Genomic DNA, 26,472 nt, shown 5'->3' with positions numbered 1-26,472 from the left:
GTAGACTGGCTTTAATTGTATCGTGTGTATTTCAGTCCTAGCCTTGGCCCATCACGTGCCACAAAATCAAATCCCGAGCAGTTTACAGTGGCTCAAGGCACATCAGAAACCAATTCAGAATGACAGGAAACCTTGGCTATAACCCACTCTTTATCTTGCTTAAAATTTGCTGTACAGGTCAGTCTAGATTTTTTTTAAAAGATGGAAAGGAACACTCTTCAGGATATTTTCCTGTAGGGACTGACCCACTAGGAATGCAGTCCCAAATGAGTATGATGGGCAAACCACCTATTTTTTTTTTTTGTCAGGTGCCGTCCACACTGCCAAAGCATTGTATGCCTGGAAAGTATGCCCAAACAAAAAAAAAATATATTTTTTAATCGTATTAAGTGATTAAGTGATTAATCACTTAAGTGTTAAGTGATTTAAAAGCATTTCTGGAAACATTGCTTAGTTGTAAATATCTGAAAAAAACAGGAACATTTGAAGTCTCAGGACTAGAAGCTTGCTAGTTGAGAGCAAATCCTGCTCTTTTTGTCCAGGTAGGCAGAAGTGTCCCAGGTTGGACTTGGACGGGCTTTAGCGATAAAGAAGAAAGGGGTGGAGGAGCTGAGGGGTGAAACCCAGAAAGCACCTGGAGCAGTGGCGGGGAGCCCGTAGCAGGGAAAGGAGAACCGGGAGAGGATCCCAACAGCAAGGTGAGCTCTGCCTTTGAACCACGGTGAGTTTTTAGGATCCCTCCTATCTGGTCCCATAATACTGAGCTTCTGTGCTGTTGGTTGGATGGGCTGGCAACTCCCTGCAGACAGAAATCAGTCTCGGGTGATAGAATTGGGAGCGTCTGGCAGCCTCGGCCCGTAATGGACGTGAGCCTCGTGCTCTGTGGCCAAGACCGGGCGGCACCGACGCGGTCGGCGGTGGAGATGGCTGGCTAGAGGGACTCGTGGATGAAACCTTGAGGATCTGAAGGATCGATCGTCTGGCACAGCAGATGTGTTTGAGAAACTCAAGTATTGATAGCCACCCAGACATTTTTCCCTTCCTTTTCTAACCTAAGCACGTTAACGTATTACCCTGAGATATACTTAATTGGCCTGTTGTTTTCGGTCTGATCAGAATAGCAAAACTGGGGTGTGGGTGTGCACTTAGAATGATGTTTCTGTTGAGTCTCTAGGCTTTCTAGGCTACTAGTTGGTAACTCGAGTTATGACAAATGCTTAGTTTGCTCCCCAGCTTCCTTTCTTCTCTCCCCCCCACCAAATCCCCCTTGAAAAAGCATTCTTCTGATAGCGTGCACAGTTGAGTTAAGGAGGTGCTACATAAACCTTTGGAGGGCTGCAACAAATCCTCAGACAGCTGAATAGAATCTATTAGTGAGACTCCTCCTAGCCTTGGGTCTCCCAAATCATATTACTTTAAGCTTTTTGGTCAGTGATAATGGGAGGATGTTCTACTTATTGGACTCAGCTAAGTATGGTTTAGTATCTCAAACGACAATAAGCGGTATCAGGCAGAATCTCTTTGAAGTCAAATAATTTAGTATTCAAAGTAAGGGCTATTTACCAAAAAAAATTAGGAACTCTGCTGGTAGAGCCATCGGTTAATGATTTTAAAATTCATCTAAAGTGAGCTTGAGTCACTTAACTTCAGGAGGCATCAATTTTCCTTTTAAAATGAGATTCCCACCTTTAACCCCCTCTCTCACGGGTATTGTGACAATAAAATCCCTTTACAAACACTACCTTATGAAACCATCTAGAAGGAGTTTTTAATGGGCGAAAGGTGTTCACTTCGAACATGTGTTGGTGTTGAAATTGGAAATTTTCCCGTTACCCTCAAATTTGATTGTGCATGACATTCTCCATACCTTCTCTTTGAAATAGAAAATAATATAAACACATTTCATTTCTACTAATTTCAAGATAGTAACCTAAAATGCTACACATTACTGGCTCAATACCATCTCTCTGTTGCATTTTATTTTTGAATAAAGATGCAATACTGCCAAGGTTGATAACTTTGCATAATCTGATCAATCTACCACTTCTCTCTATGATCGGCTTCCCAGCTCTTGTTTCATGATTATATTCCATTTAACTTTTTTAAACAAATGCTCCATTCCTTGAAAATTACCGGCAGTAAAGTCATAAGCAAACATGCCATTATAATGGGGACATAAACTCAATATATGGGAGAAACATAACTCTCAAGTATTTCTGAATATCTACGTTCTATAAAGGAACATGATGGAAAAGCAGGAGGACACTGGAGGAAACATTTTTCTAACTTTCTTTTCCCCTAGACTTGTCATTTTTTATACTAATTCTTCATCACCTTTAATCAAAATCATATCATTTTGGAAATTGTAATCGGCATAGATTAGGGCAGTTGTTCATGGGTTTTTGAGGTGGTGAAATGGAGGAAAAACTGTTCTTTTAAAGAAAAGTCAAATTTTCTTTGCTCGGGTAACTGCAGATACTGTGTTGACAGTTGGCAAGAGCTGCTTCTTGAAAGCTGTTAACATTTACAAGGCCCACATAGGAGGACTTCTCCCCAAAATAGAAAAGTTAAAAAGAGACTCAAGCCTTTTCAGAGGGTTAATTTCAAAGCTTATAAATTGGTTAATATGAGATGTCAGGCTCCCATCTATTTTAGAAGACATTAAACTGTTGAAGAGCGGCTTAAGGCATTAACAAATAATATCGATATATATTTAAATACTTAAATATATATCGATACTATTTGTTAAGACTTTAAAATATTTTGTAAAGAAAAGGGAAAACAAAACAGTGTAAATAGTTTGCAAAAAAGATTTAATTGAGGGTGGACTGTGATGGGACACAAAAGGACTGGAATATAAAAATTGCAAAAATGTTTTTTCCGTTCTAAGCATTTGTTAACATAGTATTATTTTCCTTAAGATAATGGTGATTCTTTTTTTTCCCCCTGTTGCCTCTAACTCTTTAGAATACAAACTAGATTATACCCTTTTAATTGAATTCCAGTCTGTGCATATTTTTGTACAGTAATTGCAATTCATTTGAAATCAGCAGTATGTTTAAATGCAATGCATTTTGGTGGTTTCTTTTTTTTACCAGACATCATTCTTTTTTTTTTTTAGGTTTCTTAGTGTCCAAAAAAAGCCTAACCCTAAACAGTCTAGGACTCGATAGTGTTACAGCATTATAGATATAGATTCAGAAAACCAAAATTAATATCATGTTTTAGAATGAAAGAGCTTTAAGTCTTGGACTCTAGTTGTCATTTGACAAAATTGATTTTAAATATTTGAATCATTAGACTTTAAAGTGTCACTTTTTTCTTTTCTGTTTGCATCCCAGAAACATGTATTAAATTTATATTGCAGTAGGACAGTTGCATTCAACTCTGTATATTAAGCATAAGTAGTATTATTTGTGTAAAAATGACTTGTGCTTGCTTATATTTTAGTATTAGACAGAGCTTGAAATTTCTGGTATTAAGTTATACTGGTAGAACAAAGATGGAAAAAAAAGCAACGCATAATGGCTGTTTCACTGCCGATTCTGCTGTTGGCACTCTCAAAATTCTAATGCAGGAAAAAAAGTAGTGATTATAATAAACCCTTAAGCTGATCCCGATTTGTCATGCGTCTGGCTTTCATTTAAAATAGGCTTAAATTCAGAATCAGTCTCAAATCAATACCTGAGTCTTAATCCTTAAATTTCTGGCCCTGTTCAACACTTTGTGTGCAACTTCTCATTTTGAAACGGTGTGATGTCTTGACTTATTTTGTTTCTTAAAGGGGTTGTGTTTTATACTACCTTTTTAATAAACAGAAATGTATAAATAGCAGTTTGTTTTGTTCTGTTTTAAGTAAAGGTGGGGACTACTTAGGGGTGTATTTTTGCATTCCCTGAGGAGTCAGCGATTAGGCTGGGAAATATGAAGGCTTGATTATTTCCATGTTTCTGATTTACCCTCCACAGTGAAAGTGCGTATTGATATCATCGATGAATAATTGATAATACGTCCCAGCTAAGGGCAGAACATCCCTCAGTTGGCCAGTAAGGGAGAGTCCGTTCAAATTTATTTTTATGAGCCTGGAGAAGTTAACAGAACAGATCTCTCATCAGGTCGGCATAATGACAAGGAATACGGAGCTCCCTTTGGGAGATTTTGATTCCAGGCAGATCTGGGTTCCTTATCAATCAATCAGTAGTATTTATTGAGTGTTTTCTCTGTGCAGACGACTAAGTGCTCGAAAGAGTACAATGCAACAGAATTAGCAGATATATTCCCTGCCCCTTACCTCTACTGTCTCTCCTTGCCCTTCTCCCCTCTTTTTTTGTGGGTGTGTGTGGTGTAGTGTAGGGATTGTGGAGTGTTGAAGGGAAAGATAGCCCCAAGAAAGCCCCAGCTTTTAGGGAATTAAATGAGCAAACAAAATGACTTTGATCCATTTTTGCTTAAAGAAGTTGGGCTTCTATCTTTGGATTTACTGTAATGGAAAAAAAAAAAGACACACGCACCACCCAACTAAACTAAGATTTACAGTATTGCTTAGTGTAATGAGCATGGGACTGAGAGTCAGGAGACCTGGGTTCTAGTTCGCCTGCTGTGTGACCCTGGGCAAGCCACTTCTCTGTGCCTCAGTTTCCTCACCTGTAAAATGGAGGTGAAATAACTGTTCTCCCCCCATAAACTGTGAGTCTCATCGGCTCAATGGAAAGAGCCCGGGCTTTGGAGTCAGAGGTCATGGGTTCGAATCCCGGCTCCCCCCCATGTCTGCTGTGTGACCTTGGGCAAGTCACTTAACTTCTCTGAGCCTCAGTTACCTCATCTGTAAAATGGGGATTAAGACTGTGAGCCCCACGTGGGACAAACTGATCACCTTGTATCCCCCCCAGTGCTTAGAACAGTGCTTTGCACATAGTAAGCGCTTAACAAATGCCATTATTATTATTATTATTTTCTTGTATCTATCCCAGCTCTTAAGCATTACGCGCTAAGCACTGTGCTAATAAATACCCATTAATATTTGCTATTACAAACGTGTCGCCTTAATATTAAGGTCTGAGGCTCCTTTTTTTTCCTCTGCCAATTATCAGCATATCTAAATGACTGTGAGCCCACTGTTGGGTAGGGACTGTCTCTATACGTTGCCAATTTGTACTTCCCAAGCGCTTAGTACAGTGCTCTGCACATAGGAAGTGCTCAATAAATACGATTGATGATGATATCTAAATGCCAGTAATTTTTTTCAGAACTTGATGCTCAGCGACACTCTTTTTCATTAGGCCAATGATGAAACGTGTGACGCAGTTCATACTTCTGACATTTCTGGGTATTGTCTTGTTCCACAAATGTAGTCATCGTATTGGAGTGCCTTATCAATCAATCAATCAATCGTATTTATTGAGCGCTTACTATGTGCAGAGCACTGTACTAAGCGCTTGGGAAGTACAAATTGGCAACACATAGAGACAGTCCCTACCCAACAGCGGGCTCACAGTCTAAAAGGGGGAGACAGAGAACAGAACCAAACATACCAACAAAATAAAATAAATAGGATAGAAATGTACAAGTAAAATAAATAAATAGAGTAATAAATATGTACAACCATATATACATATATACAGGTGCTGTGGGGAAGGGAAGGAGGTAAGATGGGGGGGATGGAGAGGGGGACGAGGGGGAGAGGACAACCTTATAACAACCTTATAAGGTTGTTTTTGTTATTTGGCGGTTCATTTTCCTTTATCATTTTCTTTCCTTGAGTCCGTTAGCTGTGACAGAACCAAGTGGGGCACCTTCCGCCCCGAAGGTTCGCAGCATGTGTTTGGATGAGAAAATCGAGGGATCAGAAGGGGCCCAGATACAAGCTTACGTTACAGTAAAGGCGAATCGTGGCTCAAAATTCATGCTTAGTGTTGTGTGGATTTCAGTTAACCTCAGTTAAAGCTGATGATGTTGAGGGGGCCTCCTCTCATAAACTGAGGATGAGCCTCAGTCCTGCCACTTCAGACCCATTTTGACATTTGAGAAGAGGCCAAGGGGTGAAGCGGGTTGACTGTTCTGTCACACGTGGAACCACCTGAATTTACTCAGTTACTCAGCCGTAGTGTTTGTGAAGTCTTACTGTGTGCCAGGAACCAGGGTGGCTCCAAAACTATCAAGGCAGACACAGTCCCTGCCCCGCATGGGACTCTCAGGCTGAGCGGGGAGGAGAACAGGTATCTTACCTGAATTTTTACAGGTGAGGAAACTGAGGCATAGGGCAGTTAAGGGACTTGCCTAAGGTCACACAGTAAGCAAGTGCTATAGCCACTGCCTCCTACTCCTGTGGTCCTTCCCCTAGGCCAGGCTGCTTCTCATCTTGTAAACTGCTTAACTTCTCCCTCTGCCAGCCAGCCCTTAAATGTCTGTTGACTTAGTGAAGGAATAAAAAAGCGCTGTGAAAACCAAAATGTAAACAAACCAGTGGGATAAAGCAAGTGTCTTAAAGGCACTGCCTTCCTTTAATGTAATTTTTTTTTGATGGCATTCATTAAGCGCTTACTATGTGCAAAGCACTGTTCTAAGCGCTGGGGTGGTTACGAAGCGATCAGGTGGTCCCATGAGGGGCTCACAGTCTTAATCCCCATTTTACAGATGAGGTAACTTAGGCCCAGAGAAGTTAAGTGACTTGCCTAAAGTCACACAGCTGACAATTGGCGGAGCGGAGATTTGAACCCATGACCTCTGACTTCAAAGCCCGGGCTCTTTCCATTGAGCCACGCTGCTTCTCTTTTTTGTCGTCGCGATCGTTCTCTTCAGTGGTTTGCTTACTGCTAGACTGGGAAGTGGAAAGGAGAGGAAAGCCTCATCATTAATAGTAGTACTTTCCTTTAAATATTTACTTTCAGCCGTTCAGAGGGAGAAAGTGGCTACAGCACGGGTTTGGGAATCAGGTCATCATCATCATCATCAATCGTATTTATTGAGCGCTTACTATGTGCAGAGCACTGTACTAAGCGCTTGGGAAGTACAAATTGGCAACATATAGACACAGTCCCTACCCCACAGTGGGCTCACAGTCTAAAAGGGGCCCATGGGTTCTAATCTCTCCAGCACTGCCACTTGTCTGCTGTGTGACCCTGGGCAAGTCACTTCCCTTCTCTGGGCCTCAGTTACCTCATCTGTAAAATGGGAATTAAGACTGTGAGCCCCATGTGGTACAGGCATTGTGTCCACCCGAAACTTCTATCTGCCCCACCGCTTAGAATACAGCGTGGCACCTGGTAAGCACTTCACACGTACTATTATTATTAGAAATAGAAAATGTGAATTACAGCTTCAGATTAGTAGTAGGTTGGGTAGACTGTGAGCCCACTGTTGGGTAGGGACTGTCTCTCTATGTTGCCAACTTGGACTTCCCAAGCGCTTAGTCCGGTGCTCTGCACACTGTAAGCGCTCAATAAATACGATTGATGATGATGAACTAGTGTCCCTCCGGCAGGCCCAAAGACGTTACGACTTGTTCCAGGACCTACTGAAAAGCCGGGGGCAGGGGCAGAAAATTTACGACTACTAGCACCTCCTCCCTCGCTATCTGCAGGACCAGTCTTTCCCAGGGCAAGGGTTAGAAATGTGCTAGCATTTTCAGTGGAGAACACCGGCAGCCAATAAAACACTTCCTTACGGAGGATGTGGCATCTCCTTCACCTAAATCACTTCCAACTGATGACATCTTGCTGGTTTCCCATCCTGATTTCAATCGATCGGTGACTCCCAGCCGAGTACACGACCATCGGCTTGGCTTAAAAAAAAAAACCCGCTTTCCTCATTCCTGAAAGCTCCCAACCTGGTGGACTTGTTGGAGTGCATTTTATGCATTCTTAATAGCTGGCTGGTAGGAAACGCCTTGTTCGACCACAGTTGGAGGGATTGAGAGCAGTCAGGAGAGTCCACGGGCGGACTGGATCCTGTTTCTCTAACCACTGAGGCTTTCGCTGGGGATTACCAGCCGCCACGGCATGCCGGTTCCTTTCCCCGAGAAGCGCACGCTGCTGGGGCCCAGCTGAATGCAGTGACCTCAGGTAAGAGAGCTGCCAATTTGTACTTCCCAAGCGCTTAGTCCAGTGCTCCGCACGTCGTAAGCGCTCAATAAATACGATTGATGATAATGATGAAGAGAGCGGACGCAGCTTCGGGGAAAGATGGGTTTTCCAACCAGGCCGGCGCCGCTTGTGATTCACCGTCAGGATGGAAAGACTGCTCTATTAAAGAGAGGATCCCTGTTTTTCACGGCAATCTCTTCGAGGGGCTTCCCTGGGCAGGTAATTGCAACAGTCCCTCCGTGGGAAAGGACAGTCGGCATGTTTTGGGGGAGGTGAAGGGGAAGAGCTCCACAGTGGGGTCCATGGACCAGCAGGAAATAGGTCATTCATCTTGGTTTAGCATGTGAAATCACTAATATAATGTGTCTGATAGGTAGGGGGTTTGAGCTGAGTTTGTCCTTTGGATTCCAGAGAAATCAAGTTCGAGCCCCGCTTCCTTTAACTGTGGTATTTAAGTGCTTACTGTGTTGCCAGGCACTGTACTAAGCGCTGGGATAGACATAAGAAGTAGCATGGCTCAGTGGAAAGAGCACGGGCTTGGGTTCACATCCCAGCTCCGCCACTTGTCAGCTGTGTGACCTTGGGCAAGCCACTTAAGCACTTAACAAATACCACCATTATTATTATTATTATTATTATTATTATTATTCTCTGTGCCTCAGTTACCTTACCTGTAAAATGGGGATTAAGACTGTGTGTCCCACGTGGAACAACCTGATCACTTTGTATCCCCCCAGCGCTTAGAACAGGGCTTCGCGCATAGTAAGCGCTTAACAAATACCATCATTATTATTATTATTATATAAGCAAATCAGGTTGGACACAGTCCCTGTCCCACACGGGGTGCACAGTCTCAATCCCCATGTTACAGGTGAGGTAACTGAGGCCCGGAGAAGTGAAGTGACCTGCCCAGGGTCACACAGTAGACAAGTGGCAGAGCTGGGATTAGAACCCACGACCACCCGACCCCCAGGCCTGTGGTGTATCCTGCTTCCTCGATACGTACACACCGGTACCAAATTAGAGAAGCAAATTTCACTCGTGCGGGTTCCCCCCAGGAAACCTCCTTGCTTGATTGTGCTATCTCCCAATATCCTGCTTCTCAGGTAGTTACAAGCCCCCACAGTTCATGTTCCTTGAAAATGTGGTTGTTTCATGGTGTAATAATAATGACGGTGTTTGTTAAGCGCTTAGTAGTGCCAAGCACTGGTCCCATAACTTTGCACGTACAGAATTAGGGTCCATTTCTGAATCTCTGGAATAATAACATGTAATTGCCTTAGATTCTACGTTGTGGTAATGGTAAATGTCGCTGAACTACGAGTCGCTTTTAAAGGAAAGGCTGCCATAGTAGCAGTTGGTTCTGGTAGTGGCTTTGAACTTGACTGAAAGGTTTGTCCAATTTGAAGACTGAACAGCAGCCTTCTTCTCGTATTCTTAAAGCATCTAACTGCTTAACGTTTCCCTCTGCCCATCCGCCAAGCTCGCTCTCTTCCTCCCTTCAAGGCCCTGCTGAGAGCTCACCTCCTCCAGGAGGCCTTCCCAGACTGAGCCCCTTCCTTCCTCTCCCCCTCGTCCCCCTCTCCATCCCCCCCATCTTACCTCCTTCCCTTCCCCACAGCACCTGTATATATGTATATATGTTTGTACATATTTATTACTCTATTTTACTTGTACATATCTATTCTATTTTATTTTGTTAGTATGTTTGGTTTTTTTTTTCTCTGTCTCCCCCTTTTAGACTGTGAGCCCAATGTTGGGTAGGGACTGTCTCTATATGTTGCCAATTTGTACTTCCCAAGCGCTTAGTACAGTGCTCTGCACATAGTAAGCGCTCAATAAATATGATTGATTGATTCTGTGCGCTCCTGAACTCATTCCATTTGGGGGCCTCCTCAATAATATTGTCTAACTTCTTGAAAATCGATTCAGGATTTTTCAATCACAAGATTTTGTGGTAGAGAAACCACAGCTGCTTTGTCAGATGTTTGAGCATCTACCAATGATGCATTTGATTGCCAGAGTTCAATAAGATCCTCATCAGACAATGATTCCTTCGAGGTGCAATTAACTCAGCTACATCAGCCATTGCTAAATGAAGTTGCCTCCCCAGTTCAACAGCATCTCCGGTTATCTGCTCAAGGGTCTCTCTAACACCTTGGAAACCTGACAAACATTAATGGTGGGCAGAGCTCCCTCCAAAATCCTTTCATCATCATCATCATCGATCGTATTTATTGAGCGCTTACTGTGTGCAGAGCACTGGACTAAGCGCTTGGGAAGTACAAGTTGGCAACATATGGAGACAGTCCCTACCGAACAGTGGGCTCACAGTCTAAAAGACTTTCAACAATCAACAATCAACTAAACCAAATTAGAATTAAACCAAATCAACCAAATTAAACCAAATCAACTAAACAATCAACAATAAACCAAATCAACTAAACAATCACCTTTCATTGTTGATTGCTTCATCTAAGGGAGAGGGGAGAGAGGGAGATAATAATAATTGTGGTATTATGCGCTTACTATGTACCAGTCACTGTACTAAGCACTGGGGTGGGTACAAGCAAATCGGGTTGGACACAATCCGTGTCCCACGTGGGGCTCACGGTCTTAATCCCCATTTTACAAATGAGGTAACTGAGGCTCAGAGAAGTTAGGCGACCTGCCCAAACAAGTGGCGGGGCCAAGATTAGAACCCGTGACGCTCTGTCGCCCAGCCCATGCTCTATCCACTACGCCATCGTGGGAGGTGACACCGTTTTTCTGTCCATCTCTGCTCGAAGGTCAGGCCTAGTCGGGCATACGCATGGAATCGGGACATCCAACAATATTGCTTGTTTAGAACCTGGGATATGCCTAAATTCTCGTCCTCCTTTCCCAGATTTGCCCATCCCTTTTAAGGCAGAGGTGAACCTCTCTCATCTAGCGTGGATATATGCCTTTGTCCGTTGGAATGAGACGTATAATAACTCCCAGCATTTTTCCGTCATCCTCTTTCGGATTGATTCTGAGCTTGAACTCAGGGGAAACAATCAGTTCCTTGTCCTTTCCAGTCAATTTTCCCTGGGTAAGGATCAGGACTCCCAGGGCAGTCCTTCCTTGGCCACTGGACCCAGTGCTGTTTTGAATTCTGGGGTGTTTTAGAAGGTGGCATTTGAGTTTCTTTTTGGAGGTACTAGAGGGAAGGGATTAAAATCTCATTGTTCTTCTCGGGGCTTCTCTTTTTTTGCCCGAATTCCGACCTTGGTTTATCCTCAGAGGAATGAGGATACGTTGGGACCGGGCATGTCCCACACGTAACGCTTAAGGAGCTATTGCCACGCCGGCCTTCAGCAAATGGTGAAAGCAATCAGCAACGTTAAACGAAATGGAGGGTTAGAGGCTCGTGTTTGCATCCGATGGAGCCCAATCAGTGCGGCGCTGACTGGCGGGGCTGAAAATGGGGTGGAGAAAAGGAAAGCATCTCAGGTTTTAACTGGCAGGAAGCTGAAATTGGAAGGGAACCAAACTGCAGTTCCTCTAGCAAAATAACGTCATGTGTCTGAAGGATGTTATTTTGATCGTCAGTCAATTAAAAGTGGAAATGGAGTAGAGGATTGGAGGGGAACCGAACTGCAGTTCCTCTAGCAAAATAACGTCATGTGTCTGAAGGAGTGCCTGCCCCATGTTATTTTGATCGTTAGTCAATTAAAAGTGGAAATGGAGTAGAGGATTGGAGGGGAACCGAATTGCAGTTCCTCTAGCAAAATAACGTCATGTGTCTGAAGGAGTGCCTGCCCCATGTTATTTTGATCGTCAGTCAATTAAAAGTGGAAATGGAGTAGAGGATTGGAGGGGAACCGAACTGCAGTTCCTCTAGCAAAATAACGTCATGTGTCTGAAGGAGTGCCTGCCCCATGTTATTTTGATCGTCAGTCAATTAAAAGCGGGAAATGGAGTAGAGGAGACTCTCCATTGGAAAGCATAGTCTTTTTCATTTCAGACATTTACTATCATAAGGCCTGGTTCTTGATTAGGTGTGGCAAAAACTTTTAATCAGTCCATTAATGAAACAATAGTGTTTAACGTGGGGAGCACTGCACTAAGGAGCTTACAATCTAGTGGCCGGGAGACAAACATTAAAATTGCAGCTAGAAGGAAGTGACAGAATATAAAGATAAGTACATAAATGTTACAGGGTGGCTGGGGAGGGGGGAGGTTTGGCACCCAAGAGCTTGGTGGTGTAAAGTGCGGAACGGGCAGTTGGGGGAAATAAGATGGGGAGGTAATAATGATGGCATTTATTAAGCACTTACTATGTGCAAAGCACTGTTCTAAGCGCTGGGGAGGTTACAAGGTGATCAGGTTGTCCCACGAGGGGCTCACAGTCTTAATCCCCATTTTACAGATGAGGTAACTGAGGCCCAGAGAAGTAAAGTGACTTGCCCAAAGTCACACAGCTGACAATTGGCGGAGCTGGGATACGAACCCATGACCTCTGACTCCAAAGCCCGGGCTCTTTCCACTGAGCCACTCTGCTTCTCATGCTCGTTTCTCATAGCGATTCATTTTAAAGAATCTCTTTTGGAGAGGGTGGGAGGTTCAACTCCTCACTTCCAAGTGCCCCCTCTATTGTAACCCATTAGGGAATAAAACGTTTTGTTCAGATATAGAGGCCAGAGTTCCTTTTGGGGGCTAAGAAACTAACCCACTGTACCCCCCTGAATGAAGCAGATTTAATGAAGCAGATTTAAAGACAAACTGGGTGTAGAAGTTCTTTGGGACAGCTCTGGAATTCAGTTCAAAATATATCTAGCCAAGGAAGAGCACTCTCTAAAGCCCTTATTTCTCAAGAAAATGATACCACCTATTTAGTCGAATGCAGTGATTAAGTGGCCATTGTTAGAATTCACATAATGAATATTCATTAAGTGCTATTCATTCATTCAAACGTATTAAGTGAGCGCTTACTGTGTGTAGAGCTCTGTATTAGGCACTTAGCACTGTACTATGAGTTCCAATGTATTACTTCAGCAGAGAAATTCATTTTTAAAACTATCCAATTTGCATTCAAAAGTAGTCCTCTCCCTGTATGGGACTTGAAAACGATGATGGGTGTTCCCTGAATAATAATAATTACGGTGGTATTTGTTAAGCGCTTAATATGCGCTGAGCACTATACTAAACACGGGGGTGGATGCAAGTTAATCAGGATGGACCCAGTCCCTATCTCACACGGAGCTCTGTCTCAGCAGGAAGGAAAACAGGAATTAAAGCCCCATTTCACAGATGAGGAAATTGAAGCATGGAGAAGTTAAGTAATTTGCCCAGTGTAACAGGGTAGGCGGGTGGCAGGGCTGGGAAGAATCCCAGTCCTCTGTCAGGCCCATGATCTTTCCTCGAAGCCACACTGCTTTTCAATAATGAAGGGAAGTTTCTCCTGTGGGAAGGTTTTGGATATATGTTAAAGGAATTCAGGACTGCTAGGGATTTCTTTATATTACAGAATCAGGATATGGAGCGAGGGAAATTCAGGCAGAATTGCAATTTGAGACTGAGTCTCTTCCAAAAGAACGGCAAAGAAGAGATATTTTGGCACATAATGGTAATTTGAGACAAAAGTTGGATTACTTCATCGTGACTTTCCTCACATTATCCTTTCAAATCCAGGTTTCAGTTGTATTAAAGGAGGGTATTTCTTTAGAAGATAAGTCTTCCTGCAATTGGCCTAAGTGTTTTTCATTTTTGACATTCTTTGCATTGCTCTTCAGTGCTCCACATCATCCTAAAAGTTACAACCCCCCTTATTCTCCGGAATTATCTGTAGATCATTCTATGTCCGTCCCTGGTCAGAACTTCACAGCCTCTCAAAATTCACTTCCTCTAAGCTTCAAACCACTGAAGTTTCCTGGAACTTATTTTTTGTGTTTTTTTTTTTTTGTTTGTTTTGGTTTGGTTTGATTTGTTTGGTGTGTTTTTTTGGTAAACGGTGCCCCGGAAAAGTTCATTCCCTCTGAAGATGCAGACCCTTACGCACCAGCCTTCTTTACTCACCAAAGGACCTTATTCCCTGATTAGGCTGACTGACACGGCCGAGTGGAAAATAATCTAGATGTGGCATAAAGATTCCCATTTAGAACTACTCCTTTTGGGAAAAATGAAATTTCAAAGAGTACCTTCGTTTTTTGCTTGTGTTCCCAGGCACCTACAGTAAAGTTCCCGGAGATGGAAGGCGTGAAGAAAGAGTCCGTCAGGTTGAACAAAAACAAGCAGCAGCCTGTAAAAACAGAGTGGAATTCCCAGTGTGTCCTCTTTACCTACTTCCAAGGGGACATTAACAGTGTGGTGGACGAACATTTTTCCAGAGCCTTGAGTAACACTAAGGTTCCAAAGGACCTGAGCACCAAATGTAGGTGGGAAGATGGTATCCGAAAGAAGGGTGAGTGGCTTGTGATGAACAGCTCCTTACACTTCGCGCAAATGAAATGCTGTTTAATTAAGGGGTGATAAAAAATTCCCTTAGAAAATTGTAATTATGCACCATCTTCTGATTGGGAAACTTTTTTCCTTATTGTACAAATGAGCACAACGTCATCTGATTAGCTGAAAGTTATGAATAATCATCCGTGGCTGAATAACAGAGGCAAAAGCAGTTATCTCACACCCTCTCACTGCAACTCAAAGGGGCGGGTTGTAGAATAGAAAGAAAAACTTGTGTGAAGATTAAAATGGCTTTTTTTTTCATTTGTTAAGCGCTTACTATGTGCAGAGCACTGTTCTAAGCGCTGGGGGGGTTACAAGGTGATCAAGTTGTCCCACGTGGGGCTCACAGTCTTAATCCCCATTTTGCAGATGAGGGAACTGGGGCTCAGAGAAGTGAAGTGACTTGCCCAAGGTCACACAGCAGACGTGGTGGAGTAGGGATTCGAACCCATGACCTGTGACTCCAAAGCCCGGGCTCTTTCCGCTGAGTTGGGCATATGTCCAACATAGAGAAGCAGCGTGGCTCAGTGGAAAGAGCAGGGGCTTTGGAGTCAGAGGTCATGGGTTCAAATCCCACGTCACCACATGTCTGCTGTGTGATCTTGGGCAAGTCACTTCACTTCTCTGGGCCTCAGTTACCTCATCTGTAAAGTGGGGATTAAGACTGTGAGCCCCACGTGGGACAACCTGATCACCCGTATCCTCCCCAGTGCTTAGAACAGTGCTTTGCACATAGCGCTTAACAAATGCCAATTATTATTATTATTATTATTATTATTATTATTATTATTATTATGTCAGTTTGCCCTGGGTCATCTTATTGACCTGCACAGCAGAGCACAGTTATAAAGAATCTCTATTGCTATTGTTCAGTATTGCCATATTTACTTTTATAATTGCCCCACTCCAATTATGGAGGAGGAAATAAAAGATTATTTTTTGTACCACTTCATTGTATACATTGAGGGCTGTGGGAAGAGGAGGAGGAGGAGGAGGAGCCGAATGCCTCAGAGAACACAGCAGGGTGGGAGTTAATTCATTGAGTGCTTACTGTATGTAACACTTGGGGAAAATGCAATCGAAGATATGCAGGCTTAAGTGCCGCCGCCTTTTCCTCTTCATACTCTCCTCCTTTTTATCCTCCTCTTATTGCAAGACTTGATGCTTATATGTCCCACGCAATCACCCCACCCCTATTTTAATGTGGCAAAAAAAGTGGGGCAATTATGCAAGTAAATGCAGGTGTTTATGGAGTGCCTTCGCAAACACACATTGCACAGAATATAGACTACTTGAGGTCCCTTCCCTCCAGAAACTTCCACTCCTAACAAGCCATGGGGGCAACAGAGTATTTAAAGTTGCTTTAAATAGAGAATGCAGGTGATCCAGGTAGATTCCATATACCAGGCTGCTAGTATGAGCTATCACTTTCATTTTTTTTGAGCAGTAAGCGCTCAGTACACTGCTCTGCTCGCAGTAAGTGCTCAAGAAATACGATTGAATGAATGAACGAACTCTTCTTGTAGAGTATTACTCTTTAAGCTACTCTTTCTATGCGCTATCACTCATTTTTTTTGAGTAGTAAGCGCTCAGTACACTGCTCTGCACGCAGTAAGTGCTCAAGAAATACGATTGAATGAATGAATGAACTCTTCTTGTAGAGTATTACTCTTTAAGCTACTCTTTCTATGCGCTATCACTCATTTTTTTTGAGTAGTAAGCGCTCAGTACACTGCTCTGCACGCAGTAAGTGCTCAAGAAATACGATTGAATGAATGAACGAACTCTTCTTGTAGAGTATTACTCTTAAAGCTATTCTTTCTATGCGCTATCACTTTCATTTTTTTGAGTAGTAAGCGCTCAGTACACTGCTCTGCACGCAGTAAGTGCTCAAGAAATACGATTGAATGAATGAATGAACTCTTCTTGTAGAGTATTACTCTTTAAGCTACTCTTTCTATGTGCTATCACTTTCATTTTTTTGAGTAGTAAGCGCTCAATACACTGCTCTGCACGCAGTAAGTGCTCAAGAAATACGATTGAATGAATGAATGAACTCTTTTTGTACAGTATTCCTCTTTAATTAAGCTACTCTTTCAAGTAGTTTCTCCCCAAGACTTTAAGCTCGTTGAGGGCAGGGGATGTGTCTACTAACTCTGTTACCTTGTACTCTCCCAAGTGCTCTGCATACAGTAAGTGCTCAAGAAATAAGGGGAAGCATTGTGCCCTAGTGGATAGAGCACAGGCTTGGGAGTCAGAAGGACCTGGTTACTTGTCTGCTGTGTGACCTTGGGCAAGTCACTTAACTTCTCTGGGCCTAAATTCCCTCCTCTGTAAAATGGGGACTAAGACTGTGGAGCCCCATGTGGTTCATTGACTATGTCTAACCTGATTAACCTGCATCTACGTCAGTGCTTAATACAGTGCCTGGCACAAAGTAAGCGCTTAACAAATACCGTAAAAAAAAATACAACTGATTGTTGTTGGGATCATTTAGCAGCAAGGGGATGTAGCCATTTTTCTTGAAGAGCTAATGACCTTTACTGTAGTTTTCTTGCTTGTGTAAATACGAGAGAGGAAATATTATAGCCTTAAGTATACAAAAAAAATTGGGAGTTTGCCTTTTGAAAGGGGAAAATAGTAAAGGAACATCAAGCTTTAAGATAGGAAATATGAGCTATCCAAGGCTTTTACAGCACATTAATTTAATGTTTAAATTACTTTAAAACATAAATGTGGTATGTCTAAACTCTAAGATTCAGCTACATCGCTCAGATTGGTTTTAAGGAAGAAATGTCAAGCACTTAATACATTTTAAAGCATAATGCATTTCTTTTCCAATGATGTAATAGGTCATTTCTAGCCCATCACCTAATCTTGAGTCTGGGCTACTTTAAAAGCATGAGTCAAGGAAGAGAGAGAAGTAATGTTTTATTCTACCTTGGGGCTTTTGCCTGTAACTCTCCCAAGAACTCTGAGTCACTCTGCAACTCCTCTGCCAAACTTAAGGTGCTTAAAAATGTAATTTTATCCAAAATGGCTTTACTCTATACATACATACACACAAGACTAAAATTAGTCTTAAGGATATGTACAGAGAATCCTTCTGGAGTTCAGGGACAAGCAGAGGTGTTTAATTCTTACTGGGTGTTGAGCATTGTACTAAGCATTTGGGAAAGTACAACAGAATTAATATATGTGATCCCTGCCCAAAAGGAGCTTACATTCTACACGGGGAGACAGACCTTAAAATAAATTCTGGATATCTATGCCCACTGGAAAGTGACAGAATTCTGAGGCAAAATCTTCAACTTGAGTTTGGGTGGGATGCAACACAGAGCAACAAAATACAAGAAACATAAATGCATCTCATAGCCAACGTTTTCCTATTTTGGGAGGGTCTTCTGCTTCCCGGGTGTGTCTGGGGTTAAGGAGATTCAGATTTCCCTTAAAAATTTCTAAGCTAGCCTCAGCTTTCCTGATAGCTCCCAGATATTTCCATTGGGAATTACAGATCCTTTCACAGTGGCTTCTTCGAACAGAGGAGTGACAGGGGAAAAGTAATTCGTGGCTAAGAGAGAGTTGGCAGGTAATCAATCAATCAATCGTATTTATTGAGTGCTTACTGTGTGCAGAGCACTGTACTAAGCATTTGGGAAAGTACAACAGAATTAATATATGTGATCCCTGCCCAAAAGGAGCTTACATTCTACACGGGGAGACAGACCTTAAAATAAATTCTGGATATCTATGCCCACTGGAAAGTGACAGAATTCTGAGGCAAAATCTTCAACTTGAGTTTGGGTGGGATGCAACACAGAGCAAGAAAACGCGAGAAACGTAAATGCATCTCCCAGCCAACGTTTTCCTATTTTGGGAGGGTCTTCTGCTTCCCGGGTGTGTTTGGGGTTGAGGAGATTCAGATTTCCCTTAAAAATTTCTAAGCTAGTCTCAGCTTTTCTGATAGCTCCCAGATATTTCCATTGGGAATTACAGATCCTTTCACAGTGGCTTCTTCGAACAGAGGAGTGACAGGGGAAAAGTAATTCGTGGCTAAGAGAGAGTTGGCAGGTAATCAATCAATCAATCAATCGTATTTATTGAGTGCTTACTGTGTGCAGAGCACTGTACTAAGCGCTTGGGAAGTCCAAGTTGGCAACAAATAGAGACAGTCCCTACCCAACAGTGGGCTCACAGTCTAAAAGGTAAGGTAAGAGGGCTCCAACTACTCAATCCCTTTAAGCACAGTCTCCTACTCCATATTCCTGGACTTTTCCCATGCTGTCCCTCACTCCCAGAGCAGCCTCCACACACATCCACTTTCAAGATCCTTCTCATGTCCTTCCTTGAAGAAGTCTCCCCAGACTAGGCGTGCAGTAAGGACTCATTTCTACTTAGTAACTGCTTTTCCCTAGGTCCATTTCAAATTTTCACACTAGTCTCTGAAAAAAAAAAAGGAAAAAAAATCAACTCTTAGAAAGGGGTCAATCTAGGGGTAGTGCCCAGTTGGAAGTACCCTATAAGGACTAGGCCGGTGCTATTGCATGGTCAGAGAGGAGGGGCATTCATTCAGTCTTATTTACTGAGTGCTTACTGTGTGCAGAGCGCTATACTAAGCACCTGGAAGGTGCAATGCAGCAATAAAGGGAGACAATGTGGTTAAACAGAGTCAGAAGACCTGGAGTCTTCATCTGCTGGGGGCCTGGGGCAAAAATCACTTAGTTTCTCTGTGCCCTCACCTTTTAAATGAGGAGCAAAATTTTGCCTATCGACCTTCACAGAGATGAGACCAAAATGAAACGGTGTGAAAGCACTTTGAAAAAGTGCTGGGCAAATTCAAGGGATTATTACTGTGTGGGAAATATGCCATGCCATTTTAATTTTAAATTTCCAGAGGGCCTACTGAGTGTGTATGTCCTATCAGAGCCAGATGAGCAGGAAGCAGGCAGGGCATTTGCTTCCTTTCCCCACCTTGGCTGAAAAGGCCGGATGCCGCTGGCCAAGGATGGCAGAACCCCGGGTGCCCAGGGGAAAGTAGACGAAGCCCTCGAGACGGTTAACCACCTCTCCCACAGGGCTCCTGCGGTGAAGAAACTCCCCTTCCTTCCTCTCTCCCCACTACAGTGAGCAACAGAGGGTCAAGGACTTGATGGCGTTGACAGTTGGGTGGGAAGGTCATCATCATCATCATCATCAATCGTATTTATTGAGCGCTTACTCTGTGCAGAGCACTGTACTAAGCGCTTGGGAAGTCCAAATTGGCAACATATAGAGACGGTCCCTACCCAACAGTGGGCTCACAGTCTAAAAGGGGAAGACAGAGAACAAAACCAAACATACTAACAAAATAAAATAAATAGAATAGATATGTACAAGTAAAATAAATAAATAGAGTAATAAATATGTACAAGGTGGTTGTGGTTGTGATGGTCGCCCCCGGAGCCTATGCTGCTATTGGGCTGGCTCTGTCTTCTAACACAGGACGCGCATTACTGGCATGAAACAGACCCAGCATTAAATAACAGTCTCTGAACTGAACAACTTTCTTGGTGGTTTGGAGCAGTGACTTGAATTGATCAATCAATCAATCATATTGAGCGCTTACTGTGTGCAGAGCACTGTACTAAGCGCTTGGGAAGTACAAGTTGGCAACATATACCATATGCCATAGAGGAATTGATAGCCTCTATATGTACAAACGTATAGACTCTATATGTCTATATTTGGACATATATATAGACATATATATATATATATATATATATATATATATAGACTCTATATAAACTCTATATGTACAAACAGTACACCTTGTAGTATTTTTCCTTAAGAACTCCTTCATACTGGCATCCATATTTGAAGTTTTCGTGATCTCAGAAGGTGGTGGCTGCCCCTACCTCCCCACAGTCCTCCTCCTCCTCCTCCTCATCATCATCAATCGTATTTATTGAGCGCTTACTGTGTGCAGAGCACTGTACTAAGCGCTTGGGAAGTCCAAGTTGGCAACGTATAGAGACAGTCCCTACCCAACAGTGGGCTCACAGTCTAAAAGGGGGAGGCAGAGAACAAAACCGAGCATACTAACAAAATAAAATAAATAGAATAGATATGTACAAGTAAAATAGAGTAATAAATATGTACAAACATATACACATATATACAGGTGCTGTGGGGAAGGGAAGGAGGTAAGATGGGGGGATGGAGAGGGGGACGAGGACGAGGGACCTTATGAGGTCTCCGAGAGAGTCATTAGCACTCACCACCAGACTTTGACCAGAGACTCCAGGAGTCATCTCCTCTCTGAAGGACTAACAGTTAATTCTGACCCTTCGCCTGAAGGAAGGGGGAAAAAACAGACAGTTCCCTCCCCATTTAAACTGTTTCTGGGACTAATAGGTGAAAGCTTCTCTGTGCCTTTGAGGGCTCAGGTTATGCAATCCAGTTGGGATGCCAATATTGATGGATGCAGGCAAGGGAACATGCAAAGTCATCATCATCAGTCGTATTTATTGAGCGCTTACTGTGTGCAGAGCACTGTACTAAGCGCTTGGGAAGTACAAATTGGCAACATATAGAGACGGTCCCTACCCAACAGTGGGCTCACAGTCTAAAAGTCCTGGGACTGAGGTGCCCTGGTCCTATAGGGAACAGTGTGTTGTGAAGCCCCCTGCGGATGGGGGTGGGTGGGGGGCTAAACCTTGGATGGCCATTCAATTGCTAAATGATCAGTCAATCAATTGTATTTATTCAGCGTGACTCAGTGGAAAGAGCCGGGGCTTTGGATTCCGGAGGTCATCATCATCATCATCATCAATCATCAATCATATTTACTGAGCGCTTACTATGTGCAGAGCACTGTACTAAGCACTTGGGAAGTACAAATTGGCAACTTATAGAGACAGTCCCTACCCAACAGTGGGCTCACAGTCTAAAAGGGGGAGACAGAGAACAAAACCAAACATACTAACAAAATAAAATAAATGGAATAGATATGTACAAGTAAAATAAATAGAGTAATAAATATGTACAAACATATATACATATATACAGGTGCTGTTGGGAAGGGAAGGAGGTAAGATGGGGGGATGGAGAGGGGGACGAGGGGGAGAGGAAGGAAGGGGCTCAGTCTGGGAAGGCCTCCTGGAGGAGGTGAGCTCTCAGCAGGGCCAGGTCATGGGTTCAAATCTAAGCTCTGCCAACTGTCAGCTGTGTGACTTTGGGTAAGTCACTTCACTTCTCTGTGCCTCAGGTACCTCGTCTGTAGAATGGGGATTAAGACTGTGAGCCCCCTGTGGGACAACCGAATCACCCTGTAACCTCCCCAGCGCTTAGAACAGTGCTTTGCTCATAGTAAGCGCTTAATAAATGCCATTATTATTATCAGTGCTTAGAACAGTGCTTTGCACATAGTAAGCGCTTAATAAATGCCATTATTATTATCAGTGCTTAGAACAGTGCTTTGCACATAGTAAGCGCTTAATAAATGCCATTATTATTATCAGTGCTTAGAACAGTGCTTTGCACATAGTAAGCGCTTAATAAATGCCATTATTATTATCAGTGCTTAGAACAGTGGTTTGCACATAGTAAGCGCTTAATAAATGCCATTATTATTATCAGTGCTTAGAACAGTGCTTTGCACATAAGTGCTTAATAAATGCCATCATTATTATTATTATTATGTGAAGAGCACTGTTATAACCACTTGGAAGAGTACAATACAACAGAATTAGCAGCAATAATAATAATGATGGTATTTGTTAATCAATCATATTTATTGAGCGCTTACTGTGTGCAGAGCACTGTACTGAGCGCTTGGGAAGTCCAAGTTGGCAACATATAGAGACAGTCCCTACCCAACAGTGGGCTCACAGTCTAAAAGTGCTTACTATGTGCGAAGCATTATTCCCTGCCCATAATAAGCTTATATTCTAGAGGGGAGGACAGACATTACTATAAATAAATAATTTATAATAATTAAAAGATATGTACATAAGTGCTGCGGGGTTGGGGCAAAGATCAAATAGCCAAAGGTCACAGGTCCTGCCTGACATGAAGCTCAGCCTAAATAGGAGGGAGAACAGGTGTTTAATCCCCATTCTACAGTTGAGGAAACGGAGGCACAGAGAAGAAGAAGAACAATTGTGGTATTTGTTATAATAATAATAGTGGTATTTGTTAAGCACTTATGGTGTGCCGGGCGCTGTACAAAGCGCTGGGGTGGGTACAAGCAAATTGGATTGGACACAGTCCCTGTCCCACATGGGGCTCACGGTCTTAATCCCCATTTTACAGGTGAGGTAACTGAGGCACAGAGAAGTGACTTGCTCAAGATCACACGGCAGAAGAACCCAGGTTCTTCTGACTCCCAGTCCTGGATAGAGCTATCCACTAGGCCCCGATGCTTCTCCCAATGAGCGAAGCCAAGTGACTTGCAAAGCAAGCAGCCGGCAGAGCCGGAACCACAAGCGTAGCGTGTCTCTGTGCGTCCGTTTCTCAGTGACGTGATCTGCGAAACGGGCCAAGGTGGCTCCGAGGAAAAGCACAGAGGGCTTGCAAAAATGCCTGGAGCATTTCCAGGTGAAGTCTCCGGTCCCCTGCCGTTAGCGACATTCAAATCTTTCTTCCCTTAGACGATCACACGGCTTCCAGTCGGTGGAATTTCTCTTCTCAGTGGACCAAACCCCAGCAAGCTTCTCCCGGGAACAGCCGAGCCGGCTGTGGCTTAAATCTGTCTGCCGCCGCTATGGACCATTATCCAGTGCCAGTGATGAGGAGCCAGCCTGGCCATCCCGGAGATCCGTGGCACTTCCAGTCAATGGGAAACCCAAGTCCTTCTGGCCCCAGGTACCCTCCGCCCTTTCCTGAGCTGCACGTGGCACGGGGACCGGCGTCCGAAGGAAAATATGGTTCGCTGTTAAGTCTCCTGCAGCAGGAGAGGTGCCTGGGCTGCAGTCAGGAATGTGAGATGAAGCGAGATCCCGGCTCTTCCTGTATTACTGGAACTGCCAGGTTAGCCAGTGTGACTCGGAATCCTGATGGCGGTAAGTAAAGCGCATTTTTCACCCGCTCATTCTCAGCTTTTCGCTCTGCTGAGGAGCTGGCTGGTGAAGGGAGGGGATTTGGGGGGATCTGGTTATTTAAAAGTGTCCGGGATCAGTGATTTGAGCTCTAAAGCTGCCAGATGTCCTGCTTTTGGTTCAAGTCTTCTTTTGAGCCCAAGTCCCACTGCTCCAGATTATTTGAGAGACATGAAATGATGAGCATTTAGCTTTAATTCTCTTTGTTCTGACGACTTGACACCTGTCCGCATGTTTTCTTGTCTGTCTCCCCCTTCTAGGCCCGATGTTGGGTAGGGACCGTCTCTAGACGTTGCCAACTTGTACTTCCCAAGCGCTTAGTACTGTGCTCTGCACACTGTAAGCGCTCAATAAATATGATTGAATGAAGGAATGTGCTTAGCAGTCCAGGATTTAGAAGATCATCATCATCAAATAGATGATAGTAATAGTAGTAAATGGATGATAGATGAGAAATAGTTTTGTCTGGCAGAACAGAGGGCTGAGTTAAGGCAGGAAAGGATAAACTTGAAGTGGACGAGGTTGGCATCCTTTATGAATAAAAAAAGGGGTGATGAATACATTGAATTTCTAAAAATAGGGATATCATCATCATCATCAATCGTATTTATTGAGCGCTTACTGTGTGCAGAGCACACAGTAGAAGATGAATTCATGGTTATCCGGCCCCATTTATGGTAAAGAGCCAAGGACAGATGATGCATGGAAAACTTTTATGAGTATGCAAGCAGCAGCACGGACCGATGAAAAGACCACAGTCCTGGGAGTCAGAAGACCTGAGTTCTAATCCTCTCTCTGCCACTTGCCTGTTGTGTGACCTTGGGCAAGTCACTTCACTTCTCTATGCCTCAGTTTCAGTACCTTTTCTCCTTCCCACTTAAACTGTGAGTCTTCTGTGGGACAGGGAGTGGGTCTCACCTGATTAACTTGTATCCACACCAGTGTTTAGTACTTGACACATAAGAAGTGCTTAAAAAAGTCACAATTATCATTATTAAAAATTCCCTCTCGACCAGGCTGAACTTCGAAAGGGATCGCAAAAATCAAACATATTTGACCATGTCCATATCCATGTACATATTTATTACTCTATTTTACTTGTACATATCTATTCTATTTTGTTAGTATGTTTGGTTTTGTTCTCTGTCTCCCCCTTTTAGACTGTGAGCCCACTATTGGGTAGGGACTGTCTCTATATGTTGCCAACTTGTACTTCCCAAGCGCTTAGTACAGTGCTCTGCACACAGTAAGCGCTCAATAAATACGATTGATGATGATGATGATATCCCTATTTTTAGAAATTCAATGTATTCATCACCCCTTTTTTATTCATAAAGGATGAGCGAATTATCTGGCAACTCTTGGAAGCATACAGTTCACAGGCCCTAAAAGATGTGGAATGAGAAAAAATAAACCTGGTCCAACCTGTCAAATTTGGTTTTCACCAATCTATGGTACAGAGTGTTACACTGGAAAAATGGTGGTTGGTGAAGGGAGGGGATTTGAGGGGCTCTGGTTATTTAAAAGTGTTCGGGATCAGTGATTTGAGCTCTAAAGCTGCCCGATGTCCTGCTTTTGGTTCAAGTCTTCTTTTGAGCCAGGGGAAGGGGTACACTTTGCTGCAGTGGCAATTGGAAGGTGATATGAGATTAATCAAACAATGCTATAGTGAAAGATGAAATAAAAGGGTCAAATAAGGTCACTTAAAAACATCTCTAAATGCTCTTTTTTTTCTTGATTGTGTGTTTGACAGGTAAAGAGCTGCCAGAGAAGTAAGCTCCCAAGCAAGGAGAATGTTTTTCCTTGCTGTGCCTCTGAGTCTGAGGGATGAATAGGTGCTAATTCCAGCTCCCGTTCAAAATCAGAAACGGTGGAACAGTCTATCAATAAATCTGTAGACTTATTTGAGAAACTGGCCTTTGCCCACTCAATTCATGTATTTAGACAATGTTTGCCACCTGCGTTAATACCTAGTAGGTCAGGAATGTATCACTTTGTTATCCTGTACTTCCCAAGCACCTCGTACAGTGCCCTGCCCCAGTAGATTCTCCTTCTACTAAACGGCAATGTGGAAAGTTTGCTTCTGGAGCTCTACTACAGTAGCAATAGTATTTTTTTAAGCGCTGAAATAAGCAAGGAGCGAGAATAGCCAGGTGGGAATTCAACATGGTCCCTCTCCCTCTGGAAAACTGGTGTGTTTTTGCAGCATTTTAACAGAAGCCAGGACTGCCAAGTACTGTGTGTGAAGTGCTCCTCCTGGGTTCTGCTCTTTTGGAGCAGGTTTTAGTCACCACTGTCCATTTTTCATTTTGTTCCAGGTAAGAGCCCGGAAAGTGCCAGCAGTGATCTTGCAAACGGAAACTGGTACCTGAACCTGCAAAGCTAACTGCGCCTCACTGGAACACAGCTGAGAGGGAAAACCTGATTCTGTAGAATATTAAATTGCCTTGATTCATTCATCCATTCATTCAATCGTATTTATTGAGCACTTACTGTGTGCAGTGCACTGGACGAAGCGCTTGGGAAGTACAAGTCGGCAACAGATAGAGACGGTCCCTACCCAGCGACGGGCTCACAGTCTAGAAGGGGGAGACAGACAACAAAACAAAACACGTAGACAGGTGTCAAAATCGTCAGAACAAATACAATTATAGCTATACTAGAATTATCTACCGTGGCTAAGTGGAAAGAGCCCGGGCTTTGGAGTCAGAGGGCATGGGTTCAAATCCCGGCTCCGCCAATTGCCAGCTGGGTGACTTTGGGCGAGTCACTTCACTTCTCTGGGCCTCAGTTCCCTCACCTTTTAGACTGTGAGCCCACTGTTGGGCAGGGACTGTCTCTAT

The 26,472-nt window shown here is 43.3% G+C and overlaps 1 protein-coding gene and 1 long non-coding RNA gene across 2 annotated transcripts in view; one reads left to right on the top strand and one right to left on the bottom strand.

Moving 5' to 3' along the window:
* Positions 1–75: 75 nt before the first annotated feature.
* VGLL1 (vestigial like family member 1) lies at positions 76–26,096 on the top strand. Its single transcript, XM_038748650.1, has 4 exons — positions 76–698; positions 14,268–14,505; positions 23,183–23,593; positions 25,948–26,096. The coding sequence occupies exons 2-4, from the start codon at positions 14,292–14,294 to the stop codon at positions 26,013–26,015; spliced, it is 693 nt and encodes a 230-aa protein (XP_038604578.1). The 5' UTR covers positions 76–698; positions 14,268–14,291; the 3' UTR covers positions 26,016–26,096.
* The window catches only part of LOC119930139, a 126,847-nt gene continuing 114,623 nt past the window's right edge, over positions 14,249–26,472 (bottom strand). Inside the window, exon 3 of the long non-coding RNA XR_005451630.1 lies at positions 14,249–14,343. This is a non-coding gene — a long non-coding RNA (uncharacterized LOC119930139). The remainder of the gene's footprint in view (positions 14,344–26,472) is intronic.

The sequence above is a fragment of the Tachyglossus aculeatus genome, chromosome 6 (genome assembly GCF_015852505.1).
Source record: "Tachyglossus aculeatus isolate mTacAcu1 chromosome 6, mTacAcu1.pri, whole genome shotgun sequence".
Lineage (NCBI taxonomy): Eukaryota > Metazoa > Chordata > Mammalia > Monotremata > Tachyglossidae > Tachyglossus > Tachyglossus aculeatus.
Note: the sequence above shows the minus strand (reverse complement) of the source record. Positions and strands in the feature narration are given on the sequence as shown.

Excerpts from the sequence above, each read along its gene's own strand:
- VGLL1 (XM_038748650.1), top strand. The coding sequence starts at position 14,292 with ATGGAAGGCGTGAAGAAAGAGTCCGTCAGGTTGAACAAAAACAAGCAG. Across the intron at positions 14,506-23,182 it reads AGATGGTATCCGAAAGAAGG|ACGATCACACGGCTTCCAGT; the intron begins GTGAGTGGCTTG and ends TTCTTCCCTTAG. Across the intron at positions 23,594-25,947 it reads GACTCGGAATCCTGATGGCG|GTAAGAGCCCGGAAAGTGCC; the intron begins GTAAGTAAAGCG and ends ATTTTGTTCCAG.